The sequence below is a fragment of the Raphanus sativus genome, chromosome 3 (assembly GCF_000801105.2).
Source record: "Raphanus sativus cultivar WK10039 chromosome 3, ASM80110v3, whole genome shotgun sequence".
NCBI classification, from domain to species: domain Eukaryota; kingdom Viridiplantae; phylum Streptophyta; class Magnoliopsida; order Brassicales; family Brassicaceae; genus Raphanus; species Raphanus sativus.
In genome coordinates, this window is record NC_079513.1 from 22,755,449 (window position 1) to 22,775,670 (window position 20,222).

The 20,222-nt window shown below is 34.6% G+C and overlaps 2 protein-coding genes across 2 annotated transcripts; both read left to right on the top strand.

The window, feature by feature from the left end:
• The first annotated feature begins 450 nt into the window (after window positions 1-450).
• Window positions 451-1,105, top strand: LOC108831874 (uncharacterized). The gene has a single exon (XM_018605382.2). The coding sequence runs from the start codon at window positions 614-616 to the stop codon at window positions 815-817; it is 204 nt and encodes a 67-aa protein (XP_018460884.1). The 5' UTR covers window positions 451-613; the 3' UTR covers window positions 818-1,105.
• Window positions 1,106-6,079: 4,974 nt separating this feature from the next.
• LOC130509323 (nucleotide-sugar uncharacterized transporter 1) lies at window positions 6,080-8,421 on the top strand. The gene is made up of 8 exons (XM_057005154.1): window positions 6,080-6,304; window positions 6,347-6,492; window positions 6,575-6,744; window positions 6,839-7,053; window positions 7,132-7,225; window positions 7,415-7,581; window positions 7,678-7,848; window positions 7,930-8,421. Exons 2-8 carry the CDS (start codon window positions 6,399-6,401, stop codon window positions 8,204-8,206), a joined length of 1,188 nt encoding a protein of 395 aa, XP_056861134.1. The 5' UTR covers window positions 6,080-6,304; window positions 6,347-6,398; the 3' UTR covers window positions 8,207-8,421.
• The last annotated feature ends 11,801 nt before the right edge of the window (window positions 8,422-20,222 follow it).

A 20,222-nucleotide genomic window follows, 5' to 3' on the forward strand; every position in this document is an offset into this window, starting at 1 on the left:
AAAACTTTAAGTGAATTCATATATATATATATATGACTGAATTATCTTTTTAATTTTAGTTTTCTTCTTTAACCAAATTTCAACATTAGGTTCAAATCGGATTATGAAGAAAAGGAACAGAGTTTTTGTGATATATATGTTGTACCTTCCTTGAGAAGAAAAAACGAATTAAGTAACAAAAATATAAAGCATTCCGCAGTATATTATTCTCAAATTATTTATTACTTTGCTTTGAATATTTGTTTTGTCAACACTTTCCTTTGAATATAAATGACCAATATGACATATATTTGGGTCAGCAAATATCTTCTTTTATATATATATAATACAGCAACAAAGAAAGAGAGTAAAAGTTCAAAAAAAAAAGAACGAGGGTAAATAAATAAAGTAATAATAAAACGGCTAAAAAGCAAATCCGTTTTTCTCCTCTTTTCTCTATAAAGTCTCGTTCATATCCCATATGAGACACTGAACAAAAACTTCAAAACATATATTTTCAATAAAAGCCTCCGTAAGAAGTTTCTCAGAAACAGTGAGAAGACGAAAAAAAACCACTATAAATCTCCCCGGAAGAAACAAACAGAAAGAGAGAAGTATCAGATCCGAGAAAAAAATGTGTCTGGTGTGTTTATGCGATGATGAAGAGACAGAGTTAGGAAGACAACAAGCACCTGGGTCATGTCCGTATTGTGGAGGTAAAGTTCAAATGCTTGATGTCGAAAGAAAATGGATGTTTTGTTTCGTTCCCCTCTGTTTCAAGATCAAGAGGAAGTATTTGTGTTCTTCTTGCGATCGTCGTCTCGTTTTGTATTATTAAAATAATAATATTGTTATAGTTAAAGTAGATTTATACTTTTAAAAAGTAGATTAATTAGCGTTTTAATCAAGGGAAATAATTTTAGTCGGTGGCTTTTGGTACGATTTAGTATTATCCGTGTCGTGTAAAACCGACATTGATCATTTAGAATTTAGAAGTCTCTCGATATGATGTTCAAATATGATGTACTTTCTCTTTTGTCAGGCATTCTCTTCTTAAGTCGGTCCAAAATTAATATTATATATAATGGTTCTTTTAAATGTAATGATAAATCTCTAGTTTGGTATACTTAATTCTGGCGATTTCCCGTTCTGTATCATTACAATAGCATGTTCGAACCGTCAGTGTATATGATCTATTGTCTCTATCTTGCAATCAATTTCATATTTGTAATTTAATTTATACAGTATATAATAACAATTTTGCATGCAAGTACGGTATGAACTCGGCCTGATCTCAGTTCGATAAGTTTTTGGACGTCTCAGTTGGTTTTTATCGCGTGAAAAGTACAAATCACGACGAGAGAAAACAAGATCGGTATCGAAAATGTTGGATCGAACCCGAGTTAATCAAATGGTGTCAATGGTGGCTACATTCGTTACATTAAGAACGATATTAATTCAAACAATTTACCATTCGCACATTAAAATGCTTGGTGCACATTTATAGCATTAAACCTTTCTGAGATAGATATCAATTTGTAATGATAGTAGGAATACCACCGATCACGGACAAATCTTTAATATTTAAGTTAATATTTAGACGATATTTAGAGGTTCTAAGAGTATTTCCAATGCAAAATTTCATTTCTTCTCTAAAATAAAGTAAAAGTGAATATAGAATAGTAAAAGTGTTCTAATCTTACTCTATTTTTATTCTATAATAGAGTCATGAGTAAACAAAAAATAGATTACTCCATTTATGTAGTAAGCTACAAAATGGAATGGAATATAAAATTGGGTTAGAATATTTGTTATTACATATTCATTCTTATTCTATTTTGAAGTAAAAAATGTAATTGATTTGGGGATGCCCTAATTCAAGATTATGATTAGCTTCAACATCTTAATTTGTGTTGATACGGCAGTAGCGCACATCACTAGTTAATGATCGATACGAATCTTTTTTTAAACACGATACGAATCTTATAATATAAAATTCCAAAGATAAGGTTTTAAGAACAATTTTTTTTTTTTTTAAGAACAAATTAAGATTCACTTGTTGTGTGGTAGTGTAATATTTCTCGTGAAAAGATCACAACTGATTCTGTCACATGCAATATGACATCAGAGTCTGTGGTTTATTTACTTTTTAAGTCAGAACTGAAACTGTATGTTCTGAAAATTTCAAAAGAAAATAAATACAGGGAAAAGAAAATAACAGCTCTTATATATCTAGTGAAAAACGTTCTCATCTGTAGATTGTGTAAATGATGGGCTTATATAAATTCTTTAGTTTTTTTTGCCTAACTATAAAACTCTAGGTCTATGGTTCTCATCGAGGTATATGACAGTTTTTAGTAATATCATGTAATTTTAGTTTTACACTAAGAATATGACTGGTTTCCTGCCACCATCCACAAACGGTAGTTGATGGCATTTATTGGAGTTATAAAATAATTTTTTTTTTTACAAATTGTTCCAAACCATTCTAGATTTCTTAAAATCAAAATTAGTTTCATCTAGTATTTACACTTACAGAAGAGTAATTTTTTTAAAAATGAATATAAAACTAAAAAATGTTCAATAAATTTTAAATTAAAATAATCAAAATTTTAAATATATAAATTTTATATTTTAATTTATATTATAAAAATTTAAGACAAAATAATATTTTCTATATTTTAAAAAAATAATAGTATAATTTGTTAATATTTTATATCTATTACTCTCTCCGTTCATAATAAGTATTGTTTTAGAGAAAATTTTCTGTTGTAAAATAAGTGTCGTTTTAGAATTTCAATGCATAATTTATTAACTTTATTCTTCTGTTTATATTTCTATTAGTTAAAATATAAATAGATATATGGTCAATGATGTTTTTATATTGAAAATATGCAAAATTAAATGATTTCTTAATTCGTGTGCAGAAATTTAAAACGACACTTAATATAAAACAGAATGAATATAATATTTTGATTTTTTATATTTTTATAGTTATATAAAATGTAAATATTGTTAATTTATTATTTAATAGTTGTTGTATTTGATAGTTAATCAGTTATAAGAATCCTGCAAATATATCATTTTCTAATCGTTGTTTCAGTCGTACAAAATTTTAAAGCCCTTTAAATTGCAATCATCGTAGTTACACTGGTCATGTCCTAAATTATCGATAGCCGGATTTAAATCTGATTGTATTAATGTTAAAAGTATCCTAAATTGTTAAAAGTATCCTAAATTGTTAACATTATAAGAAAAAACAAACACGTAGTATATTGATAAAGTTAGACGAAATTGTATGTGAACGTGGGCCAGATTCGTATTTCTTTCTGAGCCGCATCAAAGAAACAAATTCAGATTTATTTTCTTTGCCTTAAATATTACAGGCTGTAAAGGCTGCATATATATATATATATATATTGGCAACTCTATATAAATAGATATATCATTTCCAATTATAATAATCATATTAAAATATTACATAATACTATGTTTTGCTTTATAAGTTTGTATTCTTCTTTTTTAGCCAACAGAGTTTCAATTTTCATGTTCTTTCAAAGTATGCTTCTACCAAAGAATTTCTTGATATAAGGTGTTGAAAATTTTGTGAGAAATCTCTGATAAAAAGGTGTTCGGATACTTGTATACATTTAGAATATATACATTATCAAATTCACATGTGGAAGAAGGCATAACCAATCTCATATAACAAGTAAATTTGACTTTGATACTGACAAGAGGAGTTGTCCATCAATTTTCTATCTTAAAAAGAAATAAATTTCTAAAATTTATAAACAGTGTGCGAACTTCTTTTTGAACTTGCGCGAACTTTACACTGCTGGGAAGATTGTACACATGAAAATTGTAACAATCCAACGTCATTTTAATCACAGCTAATCACTATAAATGCCTTAAATTATCATGCATTTTACATATGTTTTAGAGACTAGTCTAGGCTTCGGTACAAGATTTTCGAGTTTCTTAATTAGTAAATTTTGTTTTTGAAACCGACTTCACAAACACACGTACAATGTGACATAGAGATCACGAGTTAATAAATCTAGTTAGCATCAGCAACACACAAATCACGAGATCGAAAAAATCAACAGAAACCCAACGCTAGAGTTTATATTACCGAAATCATATTATCAACATGAGCTAATCTTGTGGTATGTGTAAATCCTGAAGCTTACATCCATGCATCCAGAACCGGCTCAATAGAAATAAGTGCGCAAGATGAAAAGAATTTTTTAAAAATATTATAAAATAGATATTCTATTTGATTTTTGATTAATAATATATTTTGAAAAGTTTAAAATAATATTTTTGTGATATTATGTGGTTTAAATTTAATAATACATATTAATAAAAATGAAAAAAAAATTGACAAAAACCTAAAAAAAACATGAAAATAAATATTTGGAAGTGGGTCCTGGGGAATCGCACTGACCGCCGGCTATAGTAAGCCTGCACTGCTTACATCTCTTTTCGAACGTCCAGACCCTGACCTTGAAAATCATTTCTCAGTATTGAATCACCATATTAGTTTCTTTAGAGCATCTCCATTGAGGGTTCAATGGAGAGGTTCACACGTTTTTCGAAAACAAAAAAATTTTAAAATATTATAAAGATCTGAACCTGTCTTTTGGAAGTTCACTGCAGTGAACCCGCCTCTTCACTGTAGCGCGGGTCCCACGGCACGTGGCGGCCCGCGACTGGTCCATTTTTTTTTTTTTTTTTTAAGAAAATCAAAAAGAAAAAGAAAAAATTTAATAATAAAAAATCAAAAATATGAACCCCAAGAGGGGTTCATTGATGGAGATGCTAACATCTCAAATGGACTAAAAAGAAACATAGAGACCGCAAGGACAATACAATAAGATGATGATCGCTCAACAAGTTTCTCTTATTCTTTTAAGTTTTAAGTACACCTGAAGCTAATATGCACACCAAAAGATGGTGATATATTGATATCGAATACTATAAGCTTTAATTATTTTCATGTTCAAAACGATATTTTTGTTTCTAGCGTTGTGAAAATAGAATCGACCATCGGCCCAAACTCAAGAAGGCAATATATATCCGAATACAGAATTTGGGCCCACACACCAAATGTTTGGTTAATGCATAACAGGGGACTACATTGTTTGTATTTGTACCAGAGTTAGATGCTTACTGAAAGTAGTTTGAAGCAAAGGATCTGTGCTCAAATAAGCTTATTAAGATAGAAAATATGATATAAAATATAGTAGCTTTATAGCTAAAATGTAAAAGGAAAAAAAACTTTAGATTGTCTTCAAGATCAAATCTCTAAACCGATTTCATAAAGAGGAGATTAGATCGTTTGTCTTTGTGCTAGAGTTAGATGCTCACTTAAAGTAGTTTGAAAGCAAATGATTTGTGCACAAATGAGCTTAACCATATAGATAATAAGACACGAAAAAATAGTAGCTTTGTTATGATTTCTTTTAAGTGGATACCATTTCTGATTTAAAATTTGAAAGTGTTTTTACATGCCACCTACAAAATGAGAAAAAGATAAAAAAGGAAATCAATCATCTACATAACAAGTCGAACTTTGGTTCGGTGCTTAGTTTTCATTCTTGAATTCTCTCAAACCATAAGGAGAGGAGAGGTATGTCCTTGTTGTTTCTCTCGTTGCGGGATTTTTTTTTTTTTGATATGTTTGGTCAACAGAGTGATATCGATAAAAAAAAGGAATTGAAAATAAATAGAGGCCGCAACCTAGGTAGGCCTTAGACTGTGTGGCCCAAACAAACACTAAGGATGAAGTCTTATCTTACAAAATATAGGATAAACATGGATCCAAACGAACGGTAAATAACCGTTAGAAACCGTAAAAGGTTTTGGTCCCACCGTTCTCCAAGTCAGGACGTATTTATTCTATTATCGGACACAGAAATCAGTCGACGAAAAAAGCCAAATAAAAACCAGTCGGGTCTTTTGTTTTTCTGTCGACTCATCGTCTTTAATTAGTCGGTCGATAATAATATATATAATCAGTTTTAATAAAAGGAAAGAAAAAAATAGGTTAAAAAAAAAAGTCACGCGTGAAATGTAAGAGAGCGCGTTTACTCTACAGAACACTAGAGAGAGTCCATCGTCTCTCACTGTCTCTTTATTTTTAATGGTCGGCGAAGAACCGTGATTTGCTCCAAATCTAGACAAAAAAGGCTTTCAATCTCCATCCTCCCGTTATTACCGCCACGTGTTCCTCTCCATCTGTCTCTCTTCTCTCTCCAAAAATTCTTAATCTGAGAGTGAGTGAGTGTGAGGACTCGAATTACTCCCCATCAATCGAAACAGAGAGACAGAGAGAGAGAGAGAGAGAGAGAGAGAGAGAGAGAGAGAGGCCATGTTTTGAGTTTTGTCTCTCCTCCTCTGGGGCGAATCTGAGAATGTTATTAAGACCGAAGATGATGATAAGCTCCTGGCTTGGCAAAGATGCGAAGAAGATTCTCAAACGCAAAGACAGCGACGCCGGCGAAAAAGGTAGCTCCTTTTCGAATTTCACTCACTCAATTCGATTTAGGGTTTTTCATTGAGCTGATTTTGAGATTTGTCGATTCTTCAGGGAAAGCACTGGAGGAGTTGCGAGCATCGTTGTTCAACAGATTCCGTTCGCCGGAGACTCCAAAGAGACAGCAGCAACAGCAACAGTCGCAGCACCGTATCTGTGGTCCAACTCTTGCTCTCACTTTCAACTTCTTAGTTGCTATTAGCATTATCTTCATGAACAAATGGGTAAATAATATTAAACCTTCACTTCTTCTTTCACTTTTAGTTAAGTTTCATCCAAGTAATTAGTAAAGTTTTTTTTTTTTTTAATTCGGGACAGGTGCTTAAGAACATAGGGTTTGAGTTCCCAGTGTTCCTCACGTTCATCCACTACACTGTGGCTTATCTACTAATGGCTCTTCTCAAATCATTCTCCCTTCTCCCCGCTCCACCTCCTCCTTCCTCCACCAAGTCATCGTCTCTTTCCCTCTACACTCTCGGCATTGTTATGTCACTCTCTACTGGTCTCGCTAATGTTAGCCTCAAGTATAATAGGTTTGTGACTCAATTATGTTATACATTTTATATAGCCTATCATCACATTTCTCACCGCGGTGTGGTTTTATTTCTCAGTGTTGGATTCTACCAGATGGCGAAAATCGCCGTCACGCCTTCGATTGTGTTTGCAGAGTTCTTGTGGTATAGAAAGAGAGTTTCTTTCATGAAGGTACCACCTGAGATTCTCTCTCTGAATTAGATACACATATTGCAAAGGGGTGTGAAATTTAATTAATCATCACTTGTGGATATTTAATGGATAATTAATTGGCTTTGCACTGATCCACTAAGACTAGAGTTTATAGTATTAAGGACGAAAGAGAGAGTAACTAACGTTGCCATTGGTGTTTTGTGTCAGGTGGTTGCACTTACAGTTGTATCTGTAGGAGTTGCGGTTGCGACTGTAACAGATTTACAGTTCAGTCTGTTTGGTGCTTGTGTGGCTTTAGCATGGATCATACCTAGCGCTACCAACAAAATCTTATGGTCAAACATGCAACAACGAGAGAACTGGACCGCGTTAGCGTATGTCTGAACCAAAAATCATTTTCTTATATTTTTTTTTATTTTTTTCATTCCTCATCTTGTATCAACAAACATTTCTCTTTATGAATTAAACAGGTTGATGTGGAAGACAACACCAATCACTCTCTTGTTTCTAGTATCAATGATCCCCTTCTTGGATCCACCAGGCGCTCTTTCCTTCGACTGGAGCCTTCCCAACACATCCGCCATTTTTGTTTCAGCGTTTCTCGGGTTCTTTCTTCAGTGGTCAGGAGCTTTAGCTCTCGGGTGAGTTTTAACTTTTTTTTCATGTAATATTATTAGTGTGGTCGGTAGGCAAGACTTATATAGGTTGTCCATTGTCGGCAGAGCGACTTCTGCGATCACACACGTTGTGCTAGGACAGTTCAAGACCTGTGTCCTCCTCCTTGGGAACTTCTACATCTTCGGGTCGAATAGTGGTGTGGTTAGCGTTTGCGGTGCTGTTGTGGCGATTATAGGGACGTCGTTGTATACTTACCTTAACACGAGAGGTCAGTCTCTTAAGGCTTCGTCTTCTTCTTCTTCTTTGGACAAGAAGTCAAGATTCAGTGAGCTTAAGGATGATGAGAAGAAACTTGAACCTTACGGCTCTGACGCGGTTTAGTTTTAGTCTTTTAACATTTCTTTTCTAGTATAGTTTTAATTGATTTTTTTCCACGTTCACTACTATTTAGTTTTAGTCTTGTTTTCTTTTGGTAGCAAGTGTTTCAATTAAAAGGTTCTGTTTTCCTTTTTGTTAATTTTTGGAGATGTATATGTGCTGTATTCTGAAATTTTAATAATTTTTCAGACAGAGAATTTATCATCCCACTTTTGTAAGTTTATAACAGTGGAAGTTTTTTTTAAGTTAAAAAAAAACAGAGGAAGTTTTCTTGTCTAGCAAAATAGAGAATCCAGAAAGACTGTAATCAGATTGGTATTTCTGTATGTATATAAAGTTATAAACTTTATATGGCAGCTGAGTATAAGAGCATCCACAATGGTGGATTCCATTGTGGAGTCCTTAGGGATTATTTTAGGCTTTTTGAATAGTTAAGAATTCTTAACAAAATAAACAGTCTAATGGTGGAAGGTTTTTTGAATAGTTAAGAATTCTTAACAAAATAAGCAGTCCAATGGTGGATTTCTTTTAGGAGTCTTTAAGAGAATTTTTTTTTTTTTTTGTTAAACATATGAAATTTGCAATTTCAAACTAGACAAGCCTTGTTCTACAGTTTTCTAAAGTAAGATCATCACCTCTTTAAGTTCCAGAAGCTGCTCACGGGTGTACTTCACACGTTCACGGCCATCGAACAATGGAAGAGGAGTAGGTTGCCCATGGAAATGGGATTACTTAGGGACTAACTGAGAGGATGATGAAGAAGAGCTGCTTGCCCATGGAAGAGGAGCAGGTTGACTAGCAGCGGGCTTAGAAGCCAAAGGGCGCTGGCGAACAAACGGGTTTGTTGATTCTTTGGAAGGGTTAGACGTGAATCTTTGCCTTCGAATTTCATGGATCTTCATGTTCTGCAACACCAGACCAGTAAAGCAAAGCTCTCAGCTTTAGCATCAAAGAGAAAAAAATCGAAAGGGAAAGGAAGAAAGAACCTCGGTTCTCAAAGTAAGAACATCCTTAAACTCTTTGGTAGTGTCCATCAAGCGATTCTTAAGATCGTCAACAACAGTTGCTGAGTGAGTAGTTGTGTCTCTAGAGATGGTCCGTTCATCATTATGGGAGTTGCGTACAGCTTGAAGGTCGATCAGAGCGGAATTTAGAGAAGAGATCTATTGTTTGATAACAGCCGTCAGCTCTTGTATCTCCCGTGTGGGATCATCAAAAACTGATGATCTCTTTGCCACTGATTTTTACAACAAAATGACAAAGTTAACAAAGCAAAATGCTCAAAGTATATAAAAAAAAAACAATAGCTACTATTAATTCACACCATTAAACAAACCGAGAAGGATAAGATGTTCTAGTAGTAATGCCAAAGACCAACGAAGTTATGTGAAAGTAGACAACAATTATGCTTCTCTGCAAGCAATGGCAGTGACTATGCTGCTAAATTTTTAGCTTCTGCTATCATAAACTATGTAAATTCCATCACTAATATTTTCAAAGAGATGGTTCTAATTCCTAACTCTTTCACTACCTAACTCCTAAGCAAGAAAAGTTACCAACACTGAAATGATTGTTATACTGTATCTGATGTTTTGATCTAAGATTCTAAATTCCGAAAAGAACAGAGACTTAAACAATGAAAAAAAACAGAGGTGATGTGAGGACTTGCCTGATCAACATCCTCCTGTTTCTGATCAGATAATTTAGTAGAGTAAGTGATGGAATTATCAGACATCTCGGAATAAGAGGAGTCTTCCGACTCGGCAGTGTAGCCGGAGAAGATGACCGGAATCTGATCGGATGTGAATAAAAGATATTTGAATGTATCTGAACGATCAAATCGAGGCTTCCTTCCTTCTCTGTTTGTTGTGGAGGAGAGACTATATCAAACTCTGTGGGGGCTCTATTTATTTGGAGAGGAGGGATCAATCTAGGATTGGGCGACGAAGAAGAAGAAGAAGATGATAGAGGAACATTGGTGGGAGATTAAGAGAGAGCGAGGGAGGAGAGATTGAGGGAGAGAGAGGGAGGAGAGATTGAGAGAGAGACACGTGTATTAAGGTTTGAGTCCTTCCAACCCTTCTCTAAGGATTGATCCTTCACTAATTAAGCCAAAATATTATTATTATATTCATTAATCCTGCTAAGGATTTGGGAAGGATTCCCGTTGCAGATGGTCTAACAATTATATACAATCTTATTAACTTTATATTATTAAAATATAATCACATATTTTATAGTTTAAACTTTAAATTAGTGTTTCTTCGAATTTAACAAAGTTTAAACTATTTGTAGAGGCATATTCAATTGATAAATTGACTTGATTTGTATTAAAATAACAAATTTAAAGTTTGTCTAAATAAAAATTTAAAAATATCATTTAAAATTTGATAAACTATTTTGAAATCTAGTGTTATCGAAAATATTCTAAGTTGTAAATTATTAAAATTTTAAAGTGATTTAAAAGTGTTTTGATGAAGTTTTTAGTTTAAAAATAAAAACTCATATCTCGTGATTTTCTAAAATGCTTTTACATAAGTCATACCAAACTTTCCATTTCATTCAAAATCATCTTAAAACTCTTTAAAATCAAATTTTCAAACTCTATGCTAATACATCCCCTTAATGTTTCTTGAGTGCCTGCTTAAATTGGTATGAATACATTAGCAAATGAAACTTTCAGTCTGCATAAAAACTGAATGATCTAGGCCTTTAGGGCTTGACTGACTTGCAAAATAAAATGGGCCAGGTTTGAGGCTCATTTGTTTTTTCCCTCCTTAATGCGTGACGTAACAAACTAATGTCATCTGAGCATTAAGGCTTTGGTGAATGCAAGTATCAAGAAACAAACAAGGGATGAAAAGATGAGCGGTTACATAAGGATCCAAAGCAAGACACAAGGGATTGCTCTTAGTCTTGGAGATAAGATTACTCTTGAGCAGAAAGGAATAAAATAGCTGAAACTGAGTCCATTCACCATCCTCTCTCCTTTAAGTTGAGGTACTCTCCTAATAATCTTGAAGTTATCAAATAGTGAAAACTGATTAAGTTAGTTTCAGACTCAGTATTTTGGTGTCACTCTGAGTTCTCAAGAAAAAAGTATTCACGTAAATCTTTCAGGTCCAGGCAACAGTATTTGCGATTTTGAGTCTTTATTATTTCTTTAATATGCTATATGAGCAGCAAGATTATAATCATGGTGAATAACCTTAAGATGCATGGACGAGATGGATTATGAGTTATTTGTTTTGCTTTAGTGGGATAGTTTGATAGTGTACACAAGCAGGAGTGGGAGATCTCACAATTTTATCAAATTAAAAAAAATAACTAACTCTGTGACAAAAAAGAAAAAAACTAACTCAAAACTATAGTACGTAAGTTACCACCATACAAACTTATGCAATGAAATACTAGTTTTCTTAGCCTTACCTAAATGGTATGATAAAGAGTGAACTATAATTCCGCTTGTGGTTAATCTTTTTTTTTTGTAACACTTGCTCATTAATTAATAAAAAAAAAAAGGCCTCAGGTCCAAGACAGTCCATACAAGTTTTAAGCAGAAGATAAAAGAACGCATTTTGCTAAAAGATCGACATCTACGATAGATGATCGAGGGATGTGAGAAACAGTTATCTCGACAAAAACAAAAGAAATCTGTTGGATATCCTTCACAATACCAAATATTTCCTTCACCTATGTGTCGTTGTTGATTGCTCTAATGAGGATTGAGTTGTCAGAGAAGATCTTGAGCTTGTCGAGCCCTAGATTCACTGCAGATATGATTCCCGTTCGCAGAGCGAGCGCTTCGGCCACTAAAGGGGAGCTGACGAGTTCCTGCAATGCAGATCCTTGGATTAGCTGATTTCCTGCTGCTCCCGTGATGATCCATGCAAGTCCTACCCTTTTCGAATGCTTGTCGTAAGCCGCGTCTGATCTATATATCGCTTGTGGTTAATCTTTCCTATGTTTTTAATTAAACAAGATTTGGTGATTACAGCATGCTCATGTCTGATCATGTCAAATTGAAACAGTATGAACAATAACTACACAAGCTGAGACTCAAGAAATATCTAAACTGAGATATTATAATATTTCTAGATAGACAAAGCTGTCACTGACCAGATGTTGTCACCTACTCTATGCACAAAAACTTCTGTAAACTTCAAAACGTTATAAATATTGTGCTCCTAGAATAAATATGTTATTCTGTTATCCATTAATAATCTACGCTTAAAATTTAAAAATATCGCTTGTCACATAAGTCAGAATTCAGGACAGCTATAAAGCAAGAGAAAAATAGTTATTGAATTTCATGTGGTGTTGTAGGCCTGGGCATTTTACCCGGACCCGACGACCCGACCCGAAACCGACCCGAAAAACTCCGGTCCGGGTAGGAACCGATCCGCTAAAATTACCCTATTGGGTCTTACATCTCAGGACCCGCGGGTCGTCTACCCGACCCGAAAATTACCCTATACCCGATAGGGTAAAAATAGACCCGAAAATTAATTACCTACACTACTAACCTTTTAGCCGTTTAGCGGTTTCACTTCCCCGATGTACCATTACACCTCCAAAATCGATTCCACTCCCCCCTTAATCAATTCTGCATCTGAATCGAAGAGTTTGTCTTTGTCGATTTATAACTCTAAATCCGCAATCAAACAATATCAAACTGGAATCTATTAATCAGAATCAAGCTCTTCTTCATCGAAATCTCCTAACCCTAGCCACTTCTTCATCAGCGACAGCTTTGTCTACAAATCAAACTAGGGTAAGATCGAACTTGTTTATGTTTTTGCCTTTTTGGTTTAATTCGATTTTGTTTCTTGATTCTTGTTTATGGTTTTGTTTTAATCCGAGTTTGATTTTCATTCTTCACTTCTTGTCTTTCTCTGTTCTTTCTTTGAACTTTGAAGTTTAATGTTGTCTTCTTGTCTATATTTTGCACTTGCAGATGGCGTCTTGTGATGATGGTTCAGAGTCCGACAGAGATAAATCAGCCGATGAAGAAGTTCAGACTCCAGTCTCTCGCAAGAAAGCAAAACGTAAGAAAACAGAAGGCGCCAGTGGAGGTACAAGATCAGAAAAGAAGAGGACGTCAGAGGTATGGGATCACTTCACTAGAAGGAAAGAAGATAATGATAGAGCCATCTGCAACTACTGTGGGAAAGAGATGGCATGCGCAACAAAGTCAGGAACAACAAGCTTGAAGAAGCATGTGAATCTTGCGTGCAAGTCTTACCAAGCATGGCTGGCTGTCAACAAAGACAATACTCAAGGTGCTTTAGATGTCGAGAATGGCAACATGAGAGTGTGCAAAGTATCTGAATCAGTCTTCAGAGAGGCAACAAATGAGATGATGGTTGTGGGAGAGTTGGCTTTATCTTGGGTAGAGAGCGTTGCTTGGAGGAATTTCTGCAACAAGACTAAGCTTTACGTGCCTCATTCTAGAAGAACAGCAACCCGAGATATTGTTGAGGGCTTTGTGAAAAAGAGAGAGGAGATGAAGAAGGTTCTTAACGAGAACAAGCAACGGCTTTCACTGACGACTGACATCTGGCTTGCTCCTCATACCGGTTCCAGTTATATGGTGATTACGGCACATTTTATAGACAGCTCGTGGCAATTGAGGAAGCTCATCATTGGATTCAAGAATGTGTATGATCACAAAGGATCGACTATATCTAAGGTACTTCTTGATTGCTTAGAGGAATGGAATATCAAAAGATTGTATGGAGTAACCGTAGATAATGCGACAGCTAATGGTTCAGCATTGAGAAAGTTTAGGGAAGCTTTTATTGAGAAGAATGGGGATGATGCACTGGTTTTAGATGGGAAGTTTCTGCATTTTAGGTGTGCTACTCACATTCTCAATCTGATAGTTAAGGAAGGTTTGTTGGAGATAGAGAGCAGTGTCAACGCCATTCGTAATGCCATTTATTATGTGAGGTCTTCAACTCAGAGGCAGAATTCTTTTGAGCGACATGTAGAGTCAGGAAGACTTCAGAGAGGAAGCTTACCTTTGGATGTGAGAACAAGGTGGAATGCGACATATTTGATGCTAGAGCAAGCACTAAAGTTCAAGGTTGCTTTTGAGAAGATGGAAGCTGAGGACAAGCCCTACAACGACTACTTCAGTGAGACTGTGGATGGGAAAAAACGAGTTGGACCACCAAGCAAAGATGATTGGGAATCAGTTGAAAGGTTAGTCCAGTTCTTGATCATTTTCTACAAAGCTACTTTGATACTGTCTGCATCAAACTCTGCTACTGCCCACAAGTTGTATCATGCTATAGTCACAGTCACGAGAAACATTAGTGGTTTGAGCACTGCTCCTGGTCCAGATGAGACTCTACGGTCTAAGGCTGCAAACATGTTAGGGAAGCTAGGCAAGTATTGGAATCCATTTGGGACAAATCTTGAGAAGATGAACAAGCTTGTCATTGTCGCTGGTGTTCTTGACCCAACCAAGAAGATGAAGGTTACCACAAAGCTATTTGAGAAGTTGTATGGAGAAGGCTCGGTTGAGGTTACTCATTTGAAAGATGAAATCGAAGACATTTTGGGGAGTTTGTTTGATAAGTACAATGAAGGCAGTGGCACTGGTGGTGGTTCGGGTTCAACGTTGAATAGTCAGTCTCAAGGACAAGGACCATCTTCTCAATCTCAGTCTCAGTCTCAGTCACAAGATCAGTTAGGAGGTGAAGTATCTCAGAGTACAATACTTGGTAATGGGCTTGTCTATGAGAGCATGAACGACATCTATAAAGAGCTCATGCAAGAAACATGATTTCAAGAAAAAACCAGTGAGTTGGATGCTTATTTGAAAGAGAATGTGGAGATTCCAAATCTTATTGGTGGTTCAGAGTATGATGTACTCTCTTACTGGAGGGTTAACAGTGGAAAGTATCCGGTTCTATCACGGTTAGCTAGAGATGTACTTGCATCGCAAGTGAGTTCTGTTGCATCAGAGTCTGCCTTCAGCACCAGTGGCCGAGTTTTAGACCCAAGCAGAAGCTGCTTGACACACTATATGATAGAAGTGTTGATGTGCATGGAGCAGTGGCTCAAATGTGAGATTAGAATCAAAGATAAAGGAATCGCAGGACAAGAGAAAATGCTTAAGCTGGTAGAAGAGGAAGATGCTCTTATGAGAGGTATACTTTCTGGTTTTTAATCTCTTTAATCTCTGTCATTGTCATTATATTTTTTTTTTCAGTTTGGTTCATACTCTTAATGAATAATGATCTTCTTCACTTCTTTTGTTTTTTTTTTCAGAGTTTGAACCTGCCTTTCAAGTTTGAATGTTGGTGATGCGGCTGTTGGAGACTTAGTATCAGTTTGCTGTTTGTTGTTGTTGTGTTTGCCTTTTGTATTGCATTTGCACTTGATCAGTTTAAAACGTTTATGTTATTTATGACTTATGAGTCTTTATGTTCTGAATTCTGAAACAGTTTGTGTGCCAGACTAGTAGTAATGTTATTGTTCTTATTAAGCATTGCAGGTTGCTAAGCACTAAGCACTGCAGGTTTTAACTAGTAGCTTTGGAATAATGTTCGGGTAAACAGGGTAATTTTCGGGTAAACCGGGTAATTTATACCCGTTTTTTGTTTCTTCTACCCGAAAACAGATAAAATCCGACCCGAAAACCCGAAAACAGACCCGAAAACCTTAAAAAAACCCGAAAACCCGAAAACCGACCCGAATTCTATTAAAACCGAAAAAAATCGGGTATTACCGGTTCTTACAATCTCAAACCGACCCGACCCGGACCCGGCTAAAACCGAACCGACCCGGAACCGGAAAATTCAAATTACCCTATCGGGTCCTATACTCTTCAACCCGACAGACCCGAACCCGGAAGGACCCGACCCGAACCCGACCCGCGGACCCGAATGCCCAGGCCTATGGTGTTGTTTGTTCAATTTAGGTCCCCGACCAGAGAGCGAGTTCCAACGTATATCGCTTCGTTCTGATATCCCACGTGATCGTTTTCACGTTATACATACAGTCAACGCCTCCAGACGCAAAGCAATAGCGTATTTATTACTCCCTCCGTACCATTTTAAGTGGTGTTTAAGATTTCTACACAAAAATTAAAAAATACAAATTTCTATGCAATTTATCTTGGTTACATAAAATTACATTAAATAAAATTAGTCTAACCAATAAGAAAAACATGTAGTATTTTGTAATTGGTTGAAAATTTTAATTGACATTAAATTTTATCTAGAAATGTGAGAACACCACTTATAATGAAACAAAATAAAAATGCTTAAACATCACTTAAAATGGTACAGAGAGAGTACTATATTATACATTATCAAGCAGAATTAGCAAACAAATATAGAGCTGAATAGCTAGCTTAGAAAATAAAAACACATATCGTGGATTCGTGGTTAAATGTTAACCGGATTAAACTCGCTGGATAGAGAGTTACATGGTACATACATTAAAGGGAAATTAGGTCCAATGACCATGAAAAAAATCATAATTCACATACTAACTATTTTACCTAACAGACCTATAGATGCTGTCATATATACATAATAATACTGTAATATCCTTACTTTCAATCGGCATAACCTGCTCAAAAAAAGTTAATTATTAATTTGCCAGAAAAAATTGTGGTTTATGTGACTTCATATATTACCTTTTTTTACTTTTCCGAAGCCGAAAAGCCTCCGACATCAAATTACTCCACAACGCCGCCTCCGCCTGATTTCAAAAGCTTTGTCTTCTTCTTCGTAATCTCATTCCAATTGTGTACTCTTTTCCGTTTGTGCCATCCTTCGACATCGGACATCGTTAAATTCACAGTGACGGTTAGTAACAAACCCTTCCTTTCTAACTTCACCAAGTTGATTCTTCTCAGATTTCCTTCATATCAGTGATTAAAGTGAGTTCTGTTGCAATATTGTAAGTTCTCTGTTTTGTGTTATAGTTATATTATTACAATGTTATCTTCCCAAATCGGAATAGATTTGGCCCTAGTCTATTCCAAATTGATAAATCTAACCCATAGTTTCTGTTGCATGTCCAATCTGGTAAGCTGAAATAAACAAATTGATTTAGAGTTGAATTTTTTTCGGTTCGTCTTACTCATTTGTTCACTGCGAAGTGGGGATAGTGATTTTGGAATGAATAAATCCCTTTTGCGATAAAAAATAGTTTTGTGTGAAATAGAATATCTTATGGAACTTGTACTATTTGAGATGGAATATCTTAGTTTTAGAGACTGGCTATGTACCATTCTATTCGTCTGTATTTCTGAAGAATCGTATCAAAACTAATATATTATTTGCTTTCCGTTCCATCTGACCATTTGTTCCGTTCCATATCTATAAATTATATGTTATATCAGATGGTACAACTCTAATTGCATATCTTACTTCTTTATTCGCATAGGCTATTTGGGATTGATACAACTAAACATTTAACCTAAGCATAAAGTAATTCATATATTAGTAGTTTATCTCATGTGCTTCTATTTCCTTCCAACTTGTAAACTAACGTGTTCTTCATTTCGTTATGTTCTTCAGGTTTGTCATGGATGAGTTGGAATGGTAATAGCATTTCTATACTATTTTGTGAAATGGAAGAGACTGTCTTTCCTTCAAATCTAGCTCTTCTCTTATTTGCAATGTTTATTAATATATAATGTAATTTTTAGTAAGTTATACTTCATTCGATGTTTGAAAGGGAGGGTTCAATATTGTTCGTTGTTGTTTCATATTCTATTGATATGAGTTTTGTATGGTTTATATATGTGGTTTAAATTAGCTTTGTATATGATTTTGTAAAAATAAATAATATACTGAACATAAATGGAATAAAATTTATTATGACATCAAATAAAATAGAATCTAATGTGATGTTGAATGTGAATGACATACATATGATGTTGTCTCTTCTACCTCTTTTTCTCTAATGCTGTCAATCTTCGTTTCTTTCGCCACAACCAATTTGAATTTGTTGTAAGCATTAGATCTTTCTCTGCAATCATAGACACTTCAAAATTTGAACTATATATACTGCGTTATATCATTTGTTACATTTTCTATTCTATATGCTCGTATAGAATGGAAATGCATGTTACTTGCATTTCAAAATTTAGGTTTAGTTTATGAAATATTTAGGTTGACATTGGATTATGGTTTACATCTACATGTAGGGTTTAGTGATTAGTGGCTAGGGTTTAGTTTATGGAAGATTTGGGTTGACATTGGATTAGGGTTTACATTTATGTGTAGGGTTTAGTGATTAGTTGATAGGGTTTAGTTTATATACAATTGGAGTTGACATTGGGGCAACTATTACCACTTTCCATGAATATTTAGTTTTGGTGACAAGTGTTCTCTTATCCATCTCCATTAGTTTTGTATTTCATGTAACTCAATCATGGTTGTATTATGCCTACTGTATCATTTAAAATAGTACATTTTATATAGAATAGAACGGTTCCCATAAGTTAACTTGGCCGATGGATTAGGGTTTGTATTTCCCTAACTTGGGTTTAATGTTTGGTGTCAACTGTTCTCTTAACCATCTCCATTAGCTTTGTATTTCATGTAACTAAATCATGGTTGTACTATACCTCTAATAGCATTTAAAATAGTACGGTGTATATAGAATAGAACACTCTTCGTAATGGATGGTGTAAATATTTACTTAACCCTATAACGCACATATATAATCATTAGCTTACACCACTTGTTTAATTTTACACAGTGAAAATATCTTAATAACTCTAACTCATTAGGTGGCATCTTCCTACTCTTTCATATGGAATAGCTGTCACCAACTATTGAAAATGTATTCTACAACATGCATCATCGTATCTCATATCGCACACGTCAACTTCCAGATGATACAAGTATAATCTTACTATTCTATCTAGCATATATAGTATGGAAAATTATATAGTCCGTATAGAATATAAATGTCATTATCTTCATTTCGCCGTCAGGTTAATATAGTTTCTGGTCACTTACAACTGTTATCTATTCCTCTCGATGCATACACTTACATCATATGTATTGAATATAGCTGTACCACGTGTTCCATAAATTACGTTATTGTTAATATGCCACACAAAACCAACCACGTCGTTTACTTTAGTATATGGAACCGGCAACTTGTTATGTGCAAGGATATAATCGGTAAAAAAAAGCCAAAGAGTCTGACAATAAATTATGTCAAAATCATTGTTAGATTCTTAATTTGATACTCAAAAATCGCTATGTCGCCAATAAGCCCTAAATTAAACGTAAAAAGTGCAACCTATTTGAGAAATTTAACCATCCTTAATAATGCTCCCACATTATTGACCAAGTCTACTCATGGAACGTGAAATAGGTAATATTGGCATGTGTCTCAGTACATAATTTATCACCGATAATGCTTTCAATCGATCCAGACAAAATAGTGACAAGTGCTGTTGTGTATGCTGAAAGTCCATGTATATAAGAATCTAATTCTCTTTCACTTCTGAAAACACCCATCTTTATCCACTCGAGTTCTATCTATGATTCAATGAACCGTCGGTGTAACTTTATCTTAGAGGTGAAAAATACGTTTATGTTGGTGTATATAGTTTTGTTTATGATCACCTCATACGTACATACATTGTATCTAATAATTGTCATTCTGGCACCTCTTGTATTATTTATATATATGTAGTCTTTGTAGAGAAGAAAGAAATAAATCGTATATATTATGTTTCCTTGTTCTTTACTCAAAATATTAAAATTCGACTAAACCTTCAATCGAATATTCCGATTAGCTCGCCTACAAACGAAAATAAGATAAAAGAACTACAAAAAAAGGCTGAATTTGGAAGGATTAATGCATTTTAGATGGTCTAGAGATGTACAAAGGCACATGATCTAATCTAAACAGACTGCGCGCATTCTAGTATATGATTGAATTATTGTTATGATTTAATAACATAATTCACGATCACCGATGAACAGAAGAAACAAAAACAAATTTGAAAAACACTATTGTACGCACA

Excerpts from the sequence above, each read along its gene's own strand:
- LOC130509323 (XM_057005154.1), top strand. The coding sequence starts at position 6,399 with ATGTTATTAAGACCGAAGATGATGATAAGCTCCTGGCTTGGCAAAGAT. Across the intron at positions 6,745-6,838 it reads TTATCTTCATGAACAAATGG|GTGCTTAAGAACATAGGGTT; the intron begins GTAAATAATATT and ends AATTCGGGACAG. Across the intron at positions 7,054-7,131 it reads GTTAGCCTCAAGTATAATAG|TGTTGGATTCTACCAGATGG; the intron begins GTTTGTGACTCA and ends TTTATTTCTCAG.
- LOC108831874 (XM_018605382.2), top strand. The coding sequence starts at position 614 with ATGTGTCTGGTGTGTTTATGCGATGATGAAGAGACAGAGTTAGGAAGA.